At 35.5% G+C, this 23,421-nt stretch overlaps 1 protein-coding gene across 1 annotated transcript; it reads right to left on the reverse strand.

The window, feature by feature from the left end:
* Nucleotides 1-18,562: 18,562 nt before the first annotated feature.
* On the reverse strand, nt 18,563-22,758 carry LOC123558850 (uncharacterized). Its single transcript, XM_045350697.2, has 3 exons — nt 22,533-22,758; nt 21,519-21,642; nt 18,563-18,817 (listed from the first exon to the last, which is right to left on the reverse strand). The coding sequence occupies exons 1-3, from the start codon at nt 22,660-22,662 to the stop codon at nt 18,682-18,684; spliced, it is 390 nt and encodes a 129-aa protein (XP_045206632.2). The 5' UTR covers nt 22,663-22,758; the 3' UTR covers nt 18,563-18,681.
* Between the last annotated feature and the right edge of the window lie 663 nt (nt 22,759-23,421).

Raw genomic sequence — 23,421 nt, forward strand, 5'->3', positions numbered from 1 at the left:
TTATATATTATCTTAAGGTACTTCCGCCATCTTGAATTTAGAGTGACCTTCATTTGAAGTGTGAAAATATAGTGAACAAAATCTTTCAAATGCAGCTGTTCCAGAATACAAAAGCAGCTCAGTTTGCAAGACCTGAAGTAAAAGTAGCTGTATAAAAAGTAAAACTAAAATTTGGAAATAAACAAAAAAGATATTTTACCTGTATTTTTCCAAATTTTTGGTTAGATTTATAAATCCTTTCAAAATACAAAACTTGACCACCTCATGTATTAAAACGAAAATAAATCTGTCATATTGCTATTTTCAGCATACATAAAAGTAGTGCAATGTGCGGACAATGATTTTTGTACGTATGGTGTACCAAACTGCCTAAAATTGTAAGACAAGTCTCAGACTTAATGTAAACAAGATTTGGCAACGATCCAAAATTCTTTTCAAGGATTATGCAAGTATAAGAAAGGTTTAATTTATTACAGTGGGCTTAATGTACTTACGCGCTGCTTATCTCGCAGAAAATTTGGTGGAAATGGAATTTTCGGCACTTCCTGCGGTAACTACCGAAATTACTTAACGTAACTTTCTCACTCATGCGTGATTGTATATTCTAGCATAAAACTGTTTTTCTTGTCACGTTTTGGGGGTGTTTTAAAAGGAGAGAAAACGTGTGTTAACAGAGAGATTCTCGCGCTCACGTGCAGTTATAACATCATTTTAAATATGTGCATTCCGTGGCAGAGCGTAAAACTGCCCCAAAACGGATAATTCAAATGGAAATGACGTCAACGTGAAAAAAAAACAACTCTGATACTCCCGCGCATTTCATGGAAATTTAATGATGTTGAGGGATAATGTATTCATTTATTGTTTGGTTGTTTATTTTTTTTTTTTTTTTCGCGAATTATAAAACAATCGAAATATTTGCTTTATCACGATATATGCAAATATTTTTAGACAATCTTGAAACATTAGGCCACAGTATTTCCGCAGACTGGTCCGGGACAAGTTCGATGTGTATAGTGATTCCTTATAAGATGTTTCAAGCGTCGTAAACTAACCAATTTTGATATATCGACTTTTTAAACAAAATGAGAATAATGCAGCATGTTTTTGAAACACAGTGAGAATAAATCGAAGAAAAAATGTACAGCCAAATATGTTTAGAGGTATTAGACATTTACGGATTAAGTCTACGAGGACTGTGGACACCTAAGGCGATAGATTTTTCAAGGGGACCGTCTCAACATAGTTTATTTATATTATGCGCGATATGAAAAAGAGTTTATAACGGCAATAGGGTTTGAGTTATTAGATCATCACTATGCGGTAGGTGATATAAATTTGGATGTGCCTGTTTTTAGCTCGACTTTTCGAAGAAAAAGTAGAGCTATTGCACTCTCTCCGGCGTCGGCGTCGGCGTCTCCGTTGGGTTAAAATTTTTGATAAAGTCAAATATCTTTGTTACTGTCAAAGCTATTGACTTGAAACTTAAAATACTTATTTACTATCAAAGTCTACACAAGGAAGAACAGTCCCCATAACTCTGATTGAATTTTTACAGAATTATGCTCCTTTTTAATTTAGCATTTTTGGTTAAAGTTTTTGATAAAGGCAAATATCTCTGTTACTATCGAAGCTATTGACTTGACACTTAAAATAGTTATTTACCATCAAAGGCTTCACTAGGAGAAACTATCCGCATAACTCTGATTTGATTTTGATAGAATTATGACCCTTTTTAACTGGTTAAAGTTTGTGATAAAGTCAAATATCGCTGTTACTATCAAAGCTATTGACTTGAAACTTAAAATAGTTATTTACTATCGGATCTACACCAAGAAAAGCAATCCCCATAACTCTGTTTGGATTTTGACAGAATCATGCCCCTTTTTAATTAAATGTACTAAATTGAACAAATATATATGTCATTAAAGAATAACTGTAGAACATTCACTCGCAGAATTGAAGTGTTACAAGAGCGTAAGCTCTGTATGGAGGTACTCACGACAACGACTTTCAAGAACCGTACATGTCTGTGCATTCCTTGTGTGTAGAAGAAAACATGTCGGATTGATTGTATAAACTGATAACTGTCAACAAGAAATGAATTTAATTTCATTCATGTTTATGCCATAATACAGTATAAATGGGAAGATTTTTTTATTTTGATTACTTTCCTATCTTCCGTTCATTTATCTAGTAAAAAAGCTGTCCATCTCTTCGTCCATCCACTACTGACAAATTAAAACAATAAAGTTATACAAATACAAAGTCTTTAACGCTAATACAGAAATAACAAGTGATCCGCCAAGCGGGGCAATATACGCCCGAAGGATAATATCAGGGGATGGGAGCAAAATTTAAAGAACTTTACTGTTAAAGCCCAAACGAAAAGGACAACAAAGGGAAGAAATTCCCCGAAAAAAGTCCACTAAAATCGTTACCAGGTACAGATATGTCAAAATACACCTTAACTTTGCCATTTGTACCATTCATGTTGTACCACAGAAAAGTGGTATCGGTTTTTCCCCTACGGCCAGTAATAAAAATGTTACAAAATAACCTATTTATAGTAACATAAAAGGGAAGGAATTCAATAAAAAAATATTGTAAGTTAACAAAAAATGGATATGCCAAATAAAACCAAGAGCACCGCAATGCAAAGCAACATAAACACAAAACAAAGTCACGTGACCTTTGACCCCTAAGTGTGACCTTGACCTTGAAGCGAGCCATGCGCTCTGCACGTCGTCTCAATGTGGTAAACATTTGTGCCAAGTTTCTTTAAAATCCTTCAAGCAGTTCAACAGTTACACATCACACTCGAAACAAAGTCATATGACCTTTGACCCCTTAGTGTGACCTTGACCTTGTATCTAGCCATCCAAAACATGCGCTCTGCACGTCGACTCGATGTGGTGGATATTTGTGCAATGTTTCTTTAAAATCCCTCATACAGATCAAGAGTTACAGAGCGGACACGAAACAAAGTCATATGACCTTGACCCCTAAGTGTGACCTTGACCTTAAAGCAAGCCACCTGATACAGGCGCTCTGCACGTCCTCTTGATGTGGATAACATTTGTTTCAAGTTTGTTTAAAATCCTTCAAGGAGCGGAGTAGACACGAAATTGTTAACGGACAGACGGACAGACAGACAAACAGACAGCCAGATGAACACCTGTGGTATCCAAAAATACGTCCCTTCAGGCGTATAATAACAACAAAGGAATGGAGACGCAAGATATATTACGTTTTCTACAGTTTTCACAATTATTTACCTGCTGACCTACATTTTGATCCCAACTGACCCAGTTTAGATTTTTTCATGTTGAAAGACGACGACGATGGAATACGGATACATTGCGATCAGACTAGCTCATCTTTTCAATTTTTTCGCAGATGCGCAACTTATAATATTGAAGAACATTTCAGGAAAGTGTTATGACGCTAGATCAAATACTTTTTGCGATATGTATAACAAAACATTTCTCCGGCGAACAGACGGACGGACAGACAAATCCAAATATTATCCTGTGCAGTGACATATTAAGCCAGACCTTACGTATACCATCATTATAGGAATGTTTTCCTACCACACATAAATTAAAATTATCATGTTGAGACGGTCCCCTTGAAAAATCGATCGTCTTAGGTGTTCACAGTCCACGTAGACTTAATCCGTAAATGTCTAATACAATTTGTATACAGTTGTAGATAACTACAAAACATTTTACAAAATGCAATCAGTTGAACAGCAGAAACAGCGGTCCAGTACTGTCTACGAAAGCAAGGATAACGAGTTCTTTATCTGAAAATTACGAACATTGGGATCAGTGTTCAGTATTATAGACTTGCTATTTGCCGAGTGTACACTTGTTTTCTATCGTCGTTAATATAAAGTTGACTAGGAAATATTCGTACACATGCATAATCTTATAAACACCTTTAATGTATGTTCTCTGAAATGAACAAATAACTGACTCAACTGAGACACCATACTTTAAAGTAAAATTCAGTTTATTCACCACGAAGTTCAAAATGCACGGGAGTCTCGTGATAATACATGCCTTTAATTTCACATGGTTGAAGTGTAAACAAATAGTTAAATTTGCTTCGTTTTATTCACAGGAGCCTGAAATTCTATCTATAATGCTCCAAAATGGCTAAATATAAAAATTACCCCTCCTATATATATAAAAAAAGAACAGGAATGAAACAAAACCGTACCCCGCCCACTTTTTGTAAACAAGAAACTTCGAAAAACAGAAAAGCATCTCTATACAAGCGGTCTTATTTTGAAGAGGACAAAAAAATATACCAGAAACACTGCTTACTGTACACTGTCTTCCTTTTAACTAACATAAAATCATCATTTTCAATACCTTTTCGTTCATCGCCGAAACCATTGCGTGACGTCACATACATGTACCTGTTTCACAGCCTCGCAGTTAATTCGATATACTTTCACTTCGATGTGTCATAACTAATTAAGGGTCAAATGCAACATTTTTATAAAAAACACAGGATTTCCATACCATATGGCAGCGCTCAGGTTATCTGCCATAATAAAAAATAGTCACTATGGAAGTTTCCAATTTTTAAATTTCCCTCCAGTGAATAATGGAGTTACTTCCCCTTTTGTTTACGTTTTTGTTTTGAAAATATTAGTTGAATACATTGACAATCAAATGCAAATATATAATTTTTATTCATGGAAAAATGAACAATAAAATATAGAACATAAACAATATCTTACCTTTATTTCTTATCGAAGTGAAAGTACCTCGAATTAACTGCGAGGCTGTGAAACAGGTACATGTATATGTGACGTCACGCAATGGTTTCGGCGATGAACGAAAAGGTATTGAAAATGATGATTTTGTGTTAGTTAAAAGGAAGACAGTTTACAGTAAGCAGTGTTTCTAGTATATTTTTTTGTCCTCTTCAAAATAAGACCGCTCGTATAGAGATGCTTTTCTGTTTTTCGAAGTTTCTTGTTTACAAAAAGTGGGCGGGGTACGGTTTTGTTTCATTCCTGTTCTTTTTTTATATATATATAGGAGGGGTATTTTTTATATTTAGCCATTTGGAGCATTATAGATAGAATTTCAGGCTCCTGTGGTTTTATTTCTCACGGAAAAGATTGGACGGTTTTTTTATACTGGAATAATTATAGAACATCTATGCATTTAAAGTTGAAAGTTGATTGTTTTCTACAGGACGTAAAACTGAAACAAGTAAGCACTTTTACTTTTTCAGCAATGTTCCTCAGGTGAACTTTGACATTGTTTACGAAGAGAAATCAGTTTTGTGTCATCTTGAAATGCGTTGTTCGGCTGAAACGTATAGTTCCCGGAAAAGATCTAAAATTGTTTATTTTGGGGATTTTTGTTTTATTTATAAATTCAACACAATGTGTAATATTTCTAGTTTTTGAAAATAATTGAAATTCAACTTTATTTTAGAAAAAGTTTCGATCTTTCAGTAATATTTTGTCAGCGGATGCTTACAAATTTTAAGTGAAACGGCTTTCTTGTCCAAGAAAGGTGTGTAAAGCGAAAAACTATCATTACACATTGCGTTTATTCTTTTAATGTGAAGGATCGGCAACAGATTAAGGAGATCGGACAGTGAAAAACTATACTAAATGGATATCTCTAACCATGAATAAGGAGACATACATATTTCAGTAAGGAAATCTCCGGTAAAAGAACAATCATATATTTTATTCCTTAAAATAAACATGGCGGCGAAATATTTTAGAAAAACTGTGCACGTGTTTTGCGCATTAGAATGTTTAACGACATTTTCTTGAAAAGAAACGCTTGTGTGCACTATTTTGGCATTTCTTTGATTTGAAAATAAAAGTTTTATAGCAATTTAGGTTGCATACGATACCGAAATTTTGCACCAAAAATGTTCACTCATTTTCTTCCAAAGCACTGTGGAGATAGGGTTCAGCGTAGCTTTCATGCTCGCAAGTTTACCTACAGATATATCTTTTCATTTTTTATCATATATTTTTTGTGTCCTTGCATTTCGAAATCTGTTTCGAGGGGTCTGATTTTTCACATGGATTTCTAATTTCAATTTGCGGAAATACCTTAAACATTAATAAAAAGTTACAGTGTTACTTACCCTCATTTCCTTCTTGCAGCTTGTCTAACTTCTCCATTCCCATATTGTTAAAAAAATACTTAAATAGTTATCTGATCCTATTAAGGCTGTTTAATTATAATTACCTGATGATCCCAAGTAATACGATGTCTAATGACTGTGACTTTGACCTGCTGACCTACTTTTTTTGTTTTTTTTTAAGATACAGCCTTTAAATTTGTATGACATACACAGTTCTGCACACCGATCGTAAAACTGAATTTCATTGACCATGAATGTGACCTACTGACTTCCTAAATATTTTAGTATCAGTTTGACATTTGAAACATGTAGCTCATATTACTCAGGTGAACGATCCAGGATCTAAACTCCGAACTAGGCGTAACCTTTGCAACAGACGTATCAAAGTACCCGCCAAAAACGCTGTATCAGCTAGACGCTCATTACTTTCCTGACGTCTTGAAAGCGCGCATTCACCCAGCGCAGATTTTTACTTTCGGTTTGGTTTTGGAAGAAACAGAAGTATCATTTTTGTGTTGAATCTAGTGTGAAAAATCTGAATCCAGACCTGCAAATCTGATTGATCTTAAAAGTATGTTTTGTAATCAAGACTTCTTAGTCTTATTTAATCTTGTACTTGTATTTAGTGGGGGCCGAGTGGTTAAGGTCACCGACTTCAAATCACTTGCCCCTCATCTATGTGGGTTCGAGCCTTACTCGGGGCGTTGAATTCTTCATGTGAGGAAGCCATCTAGCTGGCTTACGGAAGGTCGGTGGTTCTACCCAGGTGCCCGCTCGTGATGAAATAATGCTCGGAGGGGCACCTGGGGTCTTCCTCCACCATCAAAGCTGGAAAGTTGCCATATGACCTAAAATGTGTCGGTGCGACGTTAAACCTTTGCAGTAAAGAAAACAGGCTCATTGAATATATATGCATCATATTGGATACAACCACCGCATTGAATCGAATTTCTTTATTACTTGCGGGATGGACAATTGCCCACTTTCATACAGAATTTACTCTTCGTTTATAAGCCATGTGTACAGGAAGCACCAGCACAAGTTATGTAATTTAAGATCACAGAGTGTGGATAATTCACCGATTCAGAATGAATAATATTAAATGTTCTTTATGTGATCAAAGCTTTACTTCCCCGAGTGTGTTATTTACACATCTAAAAGGACATGTAAGGATCGAACAACCGTGTCCAGCTCAGGGCTGTTCAAAAGAATACTCAGTAGTGAGTTCATGTCACGTTATCATAAACGTTGTAAAGATATTTATGAGATTCCTGATGTGCAAACCAGTGTTTCAAATCAAGAGCACACACACACAAACACACTACTCGAACAAATACAATGTTTACAGTTTAATTATTCTCTTTGCATCCTTTTGCCTTAAAACATTCATTCTTCCTGTTCTGTGTCATATTTAGTGATAGCTCTAGTTCTTCCTGTTAGGTATATTGGTTGTTTAACATATACTGTTTATACAATAGGGCTCAGATAGCCCCTGTGCTTCTAGGTATTATACATCATGGTACTAGTACACATCTTGCCTTAACCCATTACTCCATGGATACGCGTTTAACCACATGTGCGGCCAGTGTAGGATCTGCACTGTTCGCTATCAAATTCATTAAAGAATTTCTGACTTTAAAGTGAACGATGCAGATCCTGATCAGACTGCATGTGCAGGCAGATCTGAATCTACACTAGTCGCACATGTACTTAAATGTGTATCCATGGAGTAATGGGTTAATATGATTTGGATTCATATCATTAAACGATTGCTGTACCTTGCAAAACCAATGAAACATATTTTTTTTTCTTTTCAGAAATCAAAATGGACGTACTGAACTTACCAGAAGTTGTGTTAATCCGAATACTGGAGTATGATGGGACAGGAAAACTTGCACATGTCTCGAAGACATGCAGATTTTTACATGATTTTATTATGTCAACTTCAAGAATTTGGAGACATATAGACTTCTCCGAACGACATTGTCCCATCACATTTACATGTGAGGAGCAGTTCAAGCTACTGTTTAAACACTCACAGATTTTCCATTATGTAGTTGATCCACTTAAGTGTGTTTGACCAGTGTGTTAACGAACAATAAGTTAAAGCAGGGATTTAATTTACTAAGACCTTACATGTGCGCCAATACGAAGTTTAGCATTTCTTGAAGGTTGTCCAAACCGGGACACGCTCCTTCTTGCAGAGTGCTACGAGATGAGGGATGAGGAGTTTAGACATCTTCTTTATTGTAAGAAACTGTTTATTATTGACTTGGGTTTTACAGTGGTCTCTGGAAAGAAATTGTCTGTTAGTTTGAATTCAGAGAAATTACATTATATAGAATTGTGTAGTGTTATATTAACACTTGAAGAAGAGGAAAACATTTGAAAAAGATGTGTAAATTTTGAGTCAGTAAGGTTCATGAGGCAGATGATGATGCAAGTTTTCATGCATTTGAAAACTTTGTAAAACGGTACCGTAATGTCTGTTTCATATTACAGTCACAGAAATTTGGGCGATATAGTTTTTAGAGGTATTATTCTTGTCAACTATATAACAGGATAACCATCGGATTTTAGGATTGGAAATGTGTATTTCATGCTTCTTTAACTGTTGAAGAGTCTTTATAATATTAATGACTTGAATGCACCAATATAACATGCTTTATTTCTAAGTGCATGAAATTCAAATTTGTTTTATTATTGTGACAGGACAATTCTGTAAAATATGTGTTTATACAATTTTAAGCTAGTTAACTGAATAGTAAGATGACTTTCTTACAAAAAGGTATTTTTTAAAAAAATGGTACTGTATGTTTTTTGTATGTATATCAAAGGAACTTTGAACATTGTTAGGTTTTATTCTGGTGAATGACATAAGTAGTAAAACACCAGTTTAAGAATACTGGTATGCTAGAAGTGTTAGATTGTCATATAATTTTAATGTGTTCTAAGGCAGAACCCATTTTGTCATCACAGGATGTTTACATTTCATTTATTCTTTACTTCAAATTTTCCTTTAATCATGGTTATTATTGAATTTTACTTTTTAGCAAAATGATGCAAAGCAGCATTCTGTATTGTTTTGACTTGAACAGTTCCATAATAAATACTTCATTCTTTGTTGTAAGACCTTTGTAAGGACATCTCTCTCTCTCTCTCTCTCTCTCTATATATATATATATATATCATTATATAGCGGTAATGTCTTTTGATACCAAGAGGATGTTATAATGCAGGGAAAGTTTCACCCCATTCTGGATTAAGACAAAGTTGTAATAAGTATTGCCCACATGATAATTTGAGGGTGCAGCTCCTTATTTGAGCCATGCCATGAGAAAACCAACATAGTGGGTATGCGACCAGCATGGATCCAGACCAGCCTGCGCATCCGCGCAGTCTGGTCAGGCTCCATGCTGTTCGCTTTTAAAGCCTATTGGAATTGGAGAAACTATTAGCGAACAGCATGGATCCTGACCAGACTGCGCGGATGCGCAGGCTGGTCTGGATCCATGCTGGTCGCATACCCACTATGTTGGTTTTCCCATGGCATGGCTCATTTTAATTTTCAAAGAATCCCTTGGGCAAGTTAAAGAAGCCATAGCATCACATCTGGTGATGACTAAATCATTTTACTTTACCATTAAACAATTGTGAGCTGTTTTGCTCACTTCGAGTATTTTTGTGCAAGTAATAATTTGATAATAAAATCTGTTACTCTTTCTTTATCAGTTCACTAAATGATTCAGGGTCATTCTGACCCTTTTGTTTTATCATTACTTACGACAATAGAAAAGAAAAGCATGTGTAGACGAATCTTGTTTTAAAAATAATATTTACTGCCAATTTCAGAAAAGCTCGCCGAATGGGCGTTTACATCAAACGCATGTAGTAAATGACGTAGCTGTCACTCTAGTTATCAGTGAGAGGATCACGCGTGTAGTTTGCTTCGCCCAAAAGTGTATTTCTATCGATCGCAGTGGTTTAAAATGTACAAAAAAACGATGTAAAGGGTTAGGTACAAAAGTAAAATATTGCGGGAATTTATTTCAAGATAATCCTGCATAATGCGTACATACTTGTGCATGACACGTCCGCAGCATATACACATAAATTATTTAGATTAAAGATTTGAACTGTCTGAGGATTGACACTGATGTACTCTAAACGAAATACAACAAAACTTATTATTTCTTAGTTCGATTCTTTCAAACCAAATCATTCGAAGTAACAACAAACACTGTGATGTATTGAGTAGGTACAGTCTCGTATTGTGTATTATACTTTAACAATATTTCTTTACAATTAAAACCTGTAGCAGTGTCACTATATCGTTAAAAACAAAGTTTTGTGTAAAAAGTTTTCAGTCTGTTAAAAACTAGATCTATGTGTCTTTCAATATAATCATGTGTCAACATTTTCAATGTTCATTCCAAATGTATTACATAATGATAAGCACAGTTCAAGTATCGAAATTGTAGAATGACAACTCTCCTTATATAGTCCAACATAAACAATTCATCATTTGTTTTCCTAGTTCTTGTAAACGATCACTTCAATCATTTGTAAATTTAATGACTATTAATAAACTTTGATAATGTAGCAGTTGACATCTTTACAATCGACACCATTTACTTTCAAATACAGGTTGCAATATAGTCCCAAGGTAATTTTATGACGGATATCTTTCAACACCCCTGGGCTTATCAAGGATACATACAATACTCCAACACCACTCATTGAGTACACTCAAATAAATTGCCTAACGGTCACGTCTTTACTCAGGAAAGATTCCATTTGTATTCATAAAGGTGAGTGACAGTCGAGCCAACTCTCAAGAGTGAGTGACTGTTGAGGGAGGTCCTGTGGACCCTTGAGTGTTTCTCAAGGTCTCATAATGTTAGTTTAGATGATAAATTTTCAATATCTAATTAATTTGAACGTAAGATAACAGTGTCATGTTAAAGCGGAAGTTCATATTTGTGCAAGGTATTTTGGAAAACTATAATATGTTCTTTTTTAATACATGCTGTTGAGAACGATGAAAACACAAAAAGGCCCAGCAAATCAAAAGACTGTTTGAATATACAATTACGAAACCTAGCCTAACAGGGCTCATCAGTCACTCCCAGAAACACACGACGTAGTAATAAATATTTACATTTCACAAGCTTAGATATCCGTTAATTTATATTGAAATATATACAATCCGTCAAATTAAATGTCATGAAGAACCTATCATTATTAAATCTCATTGTTTAAATGACAACGGAAACATTTACTTATACAAAAAAATATGAGCCGCGACATGAGAAAACCAACATAGTGCGTCTGTAGTCTTGTCAGGATCTATGCTGTTCGCTTTCAACGCCAATTGCAATTAGAGTAACTATTAGCGAACAGTAAGAATCATGAGCAGAGTGCACCGATGCGCAGGTTGATCTGGATTCATGCTGGTCGCAAACGCACTATTTTGGTTTTCTCATGGTGCGGCTCAATTATGTTTAACTAATACGTATTTCCTTTCCTACATGGTAAAAAGCTACATATGATGAGATGTAATCCGATTATCGGTAAAATACAATGTGATTAGGTCACTACTAGTATAATTATGCGTCTATCTGGGTCTGGTGTCTAAATGCTACATGTATTTCGATTTTTTAAAGTTCGACGCCCCGAATTGTCGAAGTTAGACAAGATATGATAGGAAAACTGTAGTTATGATTTTAAACTTTCAAAAGCACATGTGGCTATATTGTCAAATGGTACGGTCGCTAAATTCTAGTATTTGTGACAGGCAATTTAACGGTGAATAAAGTCTATGCAAGATCGCCTTTTACAATTCAAATTCTACTATCACAGTTTTAAATGAAATTAAAGATAAATACTTTTACCGATATTTTCTCTCAAACGAGTCCACTTTTGAGACACTAAGTTCTGTATATATACGCGTGATGTGTAAAATATTAAAACAAAGGATTGTCATCGATTGAAATTTCGTTGGAAAAGTCTTCCATATCAAAAATTATAAATTTTTCATAGAAATCCGTCAAATTATTACTGCATACAGAAACCATGTAGTATGTGATGTCATGAACATTTTAGTCAAACGGAAAAAATAGATGTAAAATAAGCTGTTAGTCTAACTCGTCGCCCTATGTCAATGCTGACTGCTGCTTTATTGCAATAATGTGAACGTGTGATTTCTAAACTAGGAATTGTAGTATCCATCCATCATGTGACTATCCCCGTAGTCAAGTGGTTAGTCGCTAACTTGAAATCACTGTAATCTCTGATTTGGTCAATTGGGTGGGTGGGGAGGGCACGGGTTTGAGCCTTGCTACCGATCACATCTCTTTATCTGAGAAATTTGGACGTTTCTTGCAGGGGTTCTTCCCATGTACCACGGCTATATTTCAGTTAATTCGAGCCAATATTTGGTAGAATCTCAAACTCACAGAACTGTTTATTACCTTTATAGCTTGAGTAACGTATTTAAACAGGGAGTTTAGTTTAAATTAAATATTTTACTTTTTTGACATGAAAAGTGATGCCAATCGGGCTATGATTTGCTATTGTAAACTTAGATCTCTGACCAAGTGGTAAAAACACATGTGTAATTTTACATGTATAAACTTTATGCGCTGACTTAATTTACATTTTGTAGTGAGGCTATAATGGATTAATGATTTTTATCATCGCTGACAGAAAAATTAAGTACTTTTAGATAATCATGATAATGCGACACTAATCGGGACAGTTTTACGTAATTGTAATCAGTCACAGGTTGTAAAAAATGTTTGATTTGAAACTGATTCTGAGATACGACTTAAACTGTAATATCATCAAGTTTTAAAACCATAAATACATTGTATGCCTGGCAATTTATGTGTTGTTAAGACAAATTAATGGGAAAAACCCACATAACTTGACTCGCGACCTGGGCGGAGTTAATGTAAATGACGGTTACAAAATTAGCCACTCACGATAAGAAAATCGATATCAGTCAGTGACTACAAGTGTATGATGCAAACACTGAAACGGCGAGCTATTCTGAAATTGGCAGTAGATACTGTCTCATTTTCCATATCACTTTTTATGTATATAGCCTGGAACATGCAGTTTTGGAACATGAAAACAAGACATGACTTAGACAGAATAACACATTTTAAGTGTAAAGTTTCCTGTCAGTAGCACGTGTGTAGTTACACTCAAATGGGAGGCAGCTTGGTTGCCATCCACATTGATGTGAGATTGCCTTTGAAGGAGAGAGGAAAATTTTCACCCTATCACAGAGTGTAACCTTTCCCTTAATTTAGTGTAATGTTTCTTTGACTTATTTGGAGAATCCTAACACTGCATCAATGAAGACTTACTCTCATCGTGGTGTAAGTTTTCCTAATGGATGGCAAGGAAACATTACCTTAAATTGAATGTGGAAAAGTTACCATTCTTGTTAAGGCAAATTTACACCAAAGTGGGTGGCAACTGAGCTGCCTCCCATTTTGGTGTAAAGTTACACATCTTTTTTTACAGTGTACATAAAACAGCATTTCACATAAACATACAAGTGAGAATGAAAACAGCATGAGCCGCGCCATGGGAAAACGAACATAGCGCTTTTTCGACCATCATGGATCCAGACCAACATACGATTCCTTGCAATCTGTTCACGGGATATGTTGTTCGCTTTCATTAGGCAATATATATATAAAATATAAAATATAGCATGTACAGAAACCGTTAGGAAAAAAAGCATGGATCCTGACCATTCTGCGAGAATTCGCAGGTTAGTTTGGATGCACGCTGGTCGAAAATGCACAAGGTAGGTTTTGTCATGGCGCAGGTCATATGCACAATTTATTAAAGAAACTAATAATATGCATCGCCTTACAGTAAAGAACCTTCAATTTACAATGAACGATGTTCAAATGTCAACGCTTAATTGCTATGTAAGGTAGGTAGAGATGTTATATTATTTAGTACTATAAATGAATATGGATCAGGCTTTACCAGCTTTGCAATACAAAGCAGTTACAACAGGAAAACAAACTAATGGCAATTTCAGGCAACGTAGAAGTGACAGTAAAGCTATATATATTAAGGATTTCCAAAATCCTTGGAATTTCAAGAATATTATTATGTCTGATGTGACTTTAATACAATGGTTAAGACGAAATGGATTATTAGCAGACAAACATGTAGAATGTAAAAAGTGCGGGGCAACTGCATTTTTAAGGCCGAGGTCCCAGGAAATTCTTGGTTGTGCATATATTTGCAATAACGAGGAAAAGAGGCATCACAACTCTGCAAGAGTGCACTCATTTTTTGAAGGCAGCAAATTGGATATTAGAGACATAATGCTGTTCATTTCAAATTACATATCGGGAATGCCTTTGCTAGACTGCTCAAGACAGAGCAATATCAATTACAGTACAACAGCAGTTGACTGGGGATCCATGTTGAGAGAGGTATTGTATACTTACATTTATATGTCCTTTATATATATATATACACACCGAAATTATATGTTTTGTGTTCACTAATTATGTTTGTTATACGTACGAGAAACAACAAATATTATGTACATGTATATGTTATACAAAGGTATACAATATTTCCTATTTTACGGTATTTCTTATGACTGCGATTAAATTAACACTGCCTCGGTGGAGTGCTTTCCATTCCCCACACGGGTATTTCTTTTATTCCTTTAAAAATGAATACAACAGTTGTGCTCATAATATGAAAACTTGTTACCCATTTACAAATAAAATTTGAGCCGCAGCATGATATTTCCAACATAGTCCGTTTACGATCAGCATGGATCAAGATCATCCATGATGTTCGCTTTCAAAGCCTATTACAATGACATATACCTTTAGCGAACAGCACGGATGCTGGATCTGGTTTCATGCTGGTCGCAAACACAATATGTAGGTTTTGTCATGGCGCGGCTCATTTTACCCTATATGTGGAACCAAGTGTCTTTAAATAAAATATATAGTCGAATACTGAATGTAACAATGCATACTTAAGAAATATTTCTTCTGATATATTATATAATATGTAATATTTCATATATTAGGTGATGGTAGAGAAAGTGTATAACGAGATGCCGTCAATGGTCTTGAATGGAGAAATAGAAATAGATGAATCTTTATTTGGTAGAAGAACAAATATCACAGGTGAACTAAACGAGGTTGTAGGATCTGGATATTTGGCATGATAGAGAGGACTCGGCGCCTCGTTCTGTACCCTGTTGAATCCGGAGATAAAGAAACCCTGATACCACTAATAAAGAAACACTGTCAAGAAGGGAGTACCATTTACTCAGACTCGTTGTCTTCCTACCTTTGTCTGAACGAACACGGTAATAACCATTTCATGGTGAATCACACAGAAAATTGTGTCCAAGTAAGAAGAAAGACATCTGATTACAATGATAATATAATTAATATATAACTATATTACAGAAATACAACATTATACACTGCTGTACATTAATACAGCAAAATATAAAATCATATATATATCTGTATGTAATTTTGCGTAAACATTTTTAATGTTTGAATATCATTAACATAAGGAAATAAACTTTTGAATATTTGTAAATTTAGCTTTTATTTTTAAATGGCAACACTTTCATATTATTTATTCAGGTGTATGAAAATATCTTAACTGGCGACAGAAGAAAGATCCACACCAATACCATAAAAGGTCAGTGGAAACATTGCAAAGAAACTTTCCGACGTATGAACGGAGTGCGAGGTATGGAAAACTTTTGAGTCACATTTATGTGAAGTTATCTACCGCCATATGTATGGAAATGACAGAAGTGTGCTACTTCCACGTTTCTTTACAGACATAGCAGAATATACACTACCAACAGACCAGCCAAGATGTCGTATAAGCTGCCAATATGTTTTACGATGTGCAATGAAAACTACAATCAGGTAAAAAAAAGTAGACAGCACCAATGCATATTAAAAGTGTCTGTAAGTATTGATATAAAATACATAAGTAACACAATATTGTAAAGTATGTATTATCCATACCAGATAAAAAGCAACAAAAAATATCCAGTATTGTTCAAGCGTCAAATTTTATACACTTACCTCCTGGTTTTATTTTAATTCCAACGATATTACCACTATTGTAAAAATTTAGGTCAAAATCACCTTGCACGGAATATTAAATTTGGCACGGATTGTTACAAATGTTACTCGGTGTATCGGTGTAGGCGGACGGTATATGAAACATTCTAACACGACCAGCAAATAACCTACATACATGTAGAGCAAAATCTATCTCGGGTTATTCTGCAATAAACCACTCGCGTGCAATGACGTCATCCGATCCAGGTGCGTAGCATCGTCGTAAAAAGTGTGTTTGGGTTTAACGTCTTTTTCAACAATTTTTCAGTCATATAAACGACGGTCGTAAAACGAAGTTACTATTTTTTCTAACACTGTTGATACTAATATGTCGTGTTAGAATCGAAATAATAAGTTCCCAAGTGTGATTTATCGTAGAATAACCCGAGTGTTTCGTTCTTATGCGAAACAATATATCACTCAGGCCCACGGCCTTCGTGATATATTCTTACGCATAAGAACTCGGTTATTCTACGATAAACCACGTTTGGGAACTTATTATTTCTTAAGTCCAATGACAATTATGTAGGTCACCGATCAATACACAAATGATTTATAGTCTGTTTCAAATGTGTTAAAAAAATCGAACATATATTTCGTTTCAATTTTTTTTTCTTCTGTATGAAAATTTACTTATAATATATTTTTTTCTTCTGTATGAAAATTTACTTATAATATATATATATATAAAACATTGTTTTTCAATAGTCGAGGATTAACTCTGAAGATCTTCCAGATATAATAGATGGTAGCATGTTGTATGCTGAAGCGGCGTATGTTCCTACTACTTTCGTAGAAAGTGTAGAAGAACCCGACATAGATGTGGATGTATAGCCCATGAAAGAAATGGTACTCATATTATTTAAATTCTAAATATAAGCAAGATATCATAAAAGTATTACGTTATTGAAGAAATATAAAAGATGTAAATGTTGTTATAATATTTATATACATCCAGACGCACAGATACTTCTATTCATAATCAGATTATACAGCATGTATATATCACAACAACATGATTTACGTTATAAACTTGGTTAAGGGAACTGCTGTAGACTACTTTAATAAATAACTGTTTACGTATTTGTATGATTGGCCGCCATATGAAAAATAGTTTGTTTTTGATTTTGTTGACTTTAACGTCGCACCGACACATGATGGTACATATGACGACTTTCCAGCTGTAATGGTGGAGGAAGACCCCAGGTGCCCCTCCGTGCATTATTTCATAACGAGCGGGCACCTGGGTAGAACCACCGACCTTCCGTAAGCCAGCTGGATGGCTTCCTCACATGAAAAATTCAACGCCCCGAGTGAGGCTCGAACCCAGGTCGATGAGGAGCAAGTGATTTAAAGTCAGCGACCTTAACCACTCGGCCACGGAGGCCCCTTCATAAAGATATAGCCATAAATGTTGGGCTCTAGAGTGATAACAAACCTTTCCTTTGATTCGACCTGGTAGCCTAGTTTTTGACCCCATCTGACCTAGATTAGAACTTGACGTTTACCTAAAGATTAACATTCTGACCCAAGTTTCATTAAGATACGGTAATTAATATATGTTTCACGAAGATATTGCCATAAATGTGGCCTAAAATGTTAACAAGCATTTCCTCTGATGACCTAGATCATCAAGATTAACATTCTGACAGAGTTTCATTCAGATACGGTCAAAACTGTGGCCTCTGGAGTGTTAACTAGCTTTTCCTTTAAATTGACCTGGTTACCCAGTTTTTGACCCAACCTAACCCAGATTTGAAAATTACCTCTAAGAATCATAATGATTAATATTCTGAAAAAGATTAATTAATATATGGTCATAAATGTGGCCTCTAGAGTGTTACCTAACTTTCTCTTTGATCTGACCTGGTGACCTAATTTTTGACCCCAGATGACCCAAATTCAAACTTACCCTATAGATTGTCAAGATTAACATTTTGGCCGAGTTCCATACAGTTATAAATGTGGCCTCTATATTGTTGTTAACAAGCTTTTTCCTTGATTTGACCTGGTGACCTAGTTTTTGACCCCAGATGACCCAGTATCAAACTCATACAAGATTTTATTGAGGGTAATATTTTGACCAAGTTTCATTAAGATTGGGTTAAAATTGTGACCTCTAGAGTGTTAATAGTTAAATTGTTGACGACGGACACTGGGCGATCACAAAAGCTCACCTTGAGCACTTCGTGCTAAAAACAAAACAAAACAAAAAACACACATACAAAAAAGTAAGACATATCAAAATAAAACAACATAAGTCGGTACAAATTGCCATGGATTTTATTTAATTAATTAATTGTCGATGCATTAACAGAAGCGCTTTTAATTAACTAAACAACGTTAATTGCAAACATTTTTGCCTTAACGTAATCAAATGAAACGCCTAAGCTGGTATTCGTGAAACTGGTCTACACGGTTGTGTCTCGTCAATCATGTCAACAAACAGATGATCACATGTACTATTGTCAATAACTCTTCTACAGCCAGGTATACCAATATAACCTCCTTTCCATCCGTATCTGCAATTATCAGATTCTTTGGAATTAAAGTTTTAAGATGATAATTTGGAGCAGAAAGCACAAGCGTCTAAAACAATAGCACACTCAATTTGACTGAATGTTCATAATTCGTACTGAAATATACAGCATACTTGATCCCCACTGCACGCCCCATACCCCCCCCCCCCCCCAACAACCTCCGCTCCAAAATGGTACGCCAATAAAATGACACTGAACTGACAGAATTAATGTCATCTCAAAGTACTATTACTTTAACGGACGCCACAAAGCACATTAGTTTGAAGAAACTAATCAGATAAATACTAGAGAGATTTTCCATGCATATATCTTGTAAAATAAATACTCGAGGACATTTAACATGAATATTATCTTGTTGTGCTTGACAAAGCACATTCATTTCTGTATATGGTGTACTTTACAGAGATCATATTCTTTCTAAGAACTTTTTTTTCGTTTATATTTTGTTCTCTTGAAAGTAGAACATTGGCATTTATAACACATACTTCCAAGCACAGAAATCTTTCTAGAAATTGTTACGAGAGCAACAGTCTCTGAAGTATAGCATTTCAAAATTACTTTTGCATGTTCCTAAGCAGTAATTACAAAATATCCTCTTCGCATTTATTTAGAAACAGAACACAGCATAATTGCAGAAACTGTATGACGAGTAACATGATAAGTGGAAAAATTAAATTACGCCCTCTACGCATACACCACCCACACAAGCACCGTCGAATTAGCGTGTGTGTGTGTGCGCGTGCGTTAGCGTCCTTTTCATCGATCAAAGACGGTGTCTACACAATGCCCACTCTGAAGACACATGGCAAGATACCTTGTCCAGTCACATTGTTCTGACACCTGGCTGACCAGTCTTAAGAGCCGAGCGCCAAACGAGGAAGCTGCTATTACTAATTATCGCAGCGGTCAGGGCGTGAACCTCCTGCACTGGAAGCAGGGCGCTCTATCCTTGGAATACTGAATCGTGAGTCGTATAAAATAATCTCATTTTGTTCTAACACGAGTGAAATTCATGCTTCAAAGAGCAAGAAATAATTAAAGCATTACATCTTTACACGTACATCACTCAGCACTTCAAAACTTAATGTTTAATGTTTCGAAGGCTCATAAGTCTATCCGATGAAATTTATAACACACCACTTGTTGCTTAACTCTATCGGAGAATTAAGAGACATTTTTGGTTGCGGGTTTTTTTTTTTTTTTTTTTTTTTGTTTTTTTTTTTTTTTTTTTGTTAATTTTTTTGATTCCAATAATAACTAGATACATAAGTGGAAATGTTGCAGGCTCGGTTTGATTGAGCCTGTTAATGGACGGTAGTTAAAATGCATGCTACCGTCCACGCCCTGAGCAGAACTCAACATTTACACATGCTAAATGTACAAAAAACAATTTAGAGACATCCGCAGATAATTCATACGGCGGTGCACATGGAACCTTCAATGCTACACTAGGGTGTCATTCCATGAAAAGCGGCGTATGGTCCCCAGTTAAAATAATGGGTTTGCCCTAAACGAGAAAGCAATGAGCAGAACTAAACAAATTGGAATTTAGAAAGGGGATCTGAGGTTATGGAGCCTGCATATCACAGGAACTGCCAAAAGACAAAATTAAAAAGCAAGGGGTGATTAAACATTACCCAAAGCTATGAAAGCGGGAGTATTGGAACCACCCAAGCCGAAATGTTCATGCTGAGAAACTAAACAGTACCAGTAACACGACATAAAAGTCGTGCTGAACGATCTGAGAAGATCGAAATATTGCTGGAGCTATTTTGAGCAGACTGTAACATTCCTTATAATTGGGAGTTTATAGATACACTTCTTTTGAAAGAGTGTGTGTTCGGGTTTAACGTCTTTTTCAACAATTTTTCAGTCATACAAACGACGTTGTCTACTTGTAGCAGTGAGCACAATGCCCAACTTTATAGTGCTGCCTCACTTGAATATCACGCCATAGACACGTGGCATGATACCCCACCCAGTCACATTATACTGACACCGAGCTGACCAGTTCTAGCACTATCCCCTTAAGGCTGAGCACCAAGCGAGGAAGCTGCTAGTACCATTTTTTACATCTTTGGTATGACGCGGCCGGGGATCGAACCCACGACCTCCCGCACTCGAAGCGGACGCTCTACCACTAGGCTACCGAGGCGGTTCTCTTTTGAAAGAGCGATGGACTTTATTAAAGCAGCATGCCTCCAGATTTGGTTTAAAAGTAATTTTTCTTTCAAATTGAAGTTTGGTCATATTATGAATATTAGAATATGAATTTTTGTTTCTAAAATATTTTTAAAAAAATCCAAATCAAGAAAAAAAAAGATGACCGCGTCGTGAATCGAATCCCGGATCGCCGCGGCAATAAAGACGTTTTCTCGTCGTCGTAACCAATAGCGGTATAGCTGAAGTTGTGAATAATGACTTCAAAATATAGATATTTGTAATCGAGACAGTTTACCTGGAGTACAAACGCTTTTCGATTTTCATCGTAAAGAGCAGTAAAAACAGCAGATTCTAATGTGTGTCCGTAACATAAAGTTTGTCAGTAATTAGGTTTTAAAGCCTTCTTAAGAAATATAGCATTTATTTCAAGATATCTAAAAAGAAATACTTTTTGTTATTGAACGATCTGGAGGCATGCCGCTTTAAGGGGTGATTTTAAAATGCAAAGAAAAATAACTACCCGCAGCAACTGTAAGATCCAAAACCATAACAAGTGCACTCTTCACAGTATGGGGCTGGGGACTTGAAAGACGAGTTAGCCTCAATTATCCATCCCAAGTAGTTACATGTAGTAACAGGCGGTTCTGTAAATAATGTAAGTGATAACAAAAGTACAGTATGTCTCTTCAAAATCACAAACATTAAATGCAACTAGACCTGCTTTTGAGAAAAGCGAATGTCTCCCACAACTGCCTAATCATCTAAATAGCAAGTCAGTCTTTTATACTGTTTACTCACTACAATTCAAGGGCCAGAACTCCAAAATGCCTGGGCCGATTTGGCTCATTATTAAACTTGTCCGATGTCTTATGGTCAAACACATTTTGTTCAAGTTTGGTGAAGATCGGATGAGAAATGTTCGACTTACGAGTGCAGACAACAGTAAAAATTCTGATTTTTCGGTAATTTAAGGGCCGTTACTCCAAAATGCCTGGACCGATTTGTCTAGTTATAGAACTTGGCCGAGCACTTATTGGCAAACACATTTTGTGAGGTGATCGTATCGAAGATCGGATGGGAAATGTCTCCAACACCATCAATATGTCTCCAACACCACTGTGTGGCGGGAGACATAATAAATGATATAATACATTAGTTCTGATTTCAGAATCTAGTGAGGAATTCATTTTACACCAATGGATGTGAATATTAAAACAAGAACAAGACAAAAAATGAATTTATGAAAAAGACAATTCGTGGCCATTAAATATTCTTCTAATAAAAATGTAATAAGATAAAGGCACATTAGCTAATGAGCGCAGTTGACAGTTACTACGTAAATATGTGTAATTATTTCTTTCGTTCTATTAACGAGATTATATAGCCTAACAAATTAATCCGGTACTGGTCAAGGAATGCATTGCCAATCAGCGATAAAAAGAAAGTGATATTACCACCAGTTTTCTTGTATCTTAGATGAACAGAAATGATTAAATGCATTAGAATATAAATGATCATAAATATAAATTAATACCTCCAGTAGGACCACCAGGCATTCCACTAAAAGAACATGAACAATCCACACACACGTACAGAAGAGACGCTGCAATATAAAGCAAAGGAAATGTCAGAAACATGCCCGTATTTAAGCCGCTTTCTTTCATGTCAAACGCTAAGATATTTCCTCTGCAATAAACGAAGAAGAATGTAGGATAAAATCAGACGCGCAGATCAGCTTATCATATCCGTTATTGCAATAATGGTAGCCTAGTTGTTCCCGAAAAGCGGTGACGATTAAGTAAATCAGATGGTGATTATTTGAAACGACAATAGCTGGCTATTTCATCGGAATTTGGTCTTAATAGTTCCCATAAACAATAATTTATCCTGTATAAAATAGAAGGGAATCTATTATACGTTTACTTACATTTACGAATGAGTGAGTAAGTTGGCTTTTACGCCGTATAGACACAAAAGATCATTTATCGCCGAGAAGAAGCATTGAAAACGTAATTGTAAAATATCTCCAAAAACATTTAAAAACGTATATAGAAATAAAGGGATAAAATGTCAGTGACAAAATAATATTGCAAAATATATTGCTTTAAATATTTGATGTTCAGGTTTTGTGATAAGTGCTTCTTTGCTTTAAAATGGATAAAATATTGCCGAATGAAACGTTTTCAAACAACTTTTCAAAGGTTGAACGTCTTAGTATGCACTGTGTTGTGAAGCGAAGAACACACATTAAAACATGTTTAAAGACCTGCTCCAGTCACTGAAAAAGCATGAAAATCCCGACTATGAACAGTGACGCCTATCAAAATAGTCTATTTTATATAAAATTCTATATAAAATACCTGTGGTTTTGCGTGCTAAAGTGCGGCATGTGATCGTTAAATGTTACCTATTGTAATCATGGG

This window comes from Mercenaria mercenaria, chromosome 5, assembly GCF_021730395.1.
Source record: "Mercenaria mercenaria strain notata chromosome 5, MADL_Memer_1, whole genome shotgun sequence".
In the NCBI taxonomy this organism is placed as follows: Eukaryota; Metazoa; Mollusca; class Bivalvia; order Venerida; family Veneridae; genus Mercenaria; species Mercenaria mercenaria.

Excerpts from the sequence above, each read along its gene's own strand:
- LOC123558850 (XM_045350697.2), bottom strand. The coding sequence starts at position 22,662 with ATGAAAGAAAGCGGCTTAAATACGGGCATGTTTCTGACATTTCCTTTG. Across the intron at positions 21,643-22,532 it reads GCCTGGTGGTCCTACTGGAG|AACCGCCTGTTACTACATGT; the intron begins GTATTAATTTAT and ends CATTATTTACAG. Across the intron at positions 18,818-21,518 it reads GGATCTTACAGTTGCTGCGG|ATACGGATGGAAAGGAGGTT; the intron begins GTAGTTATTTTT and ends TGATAATTGCAG.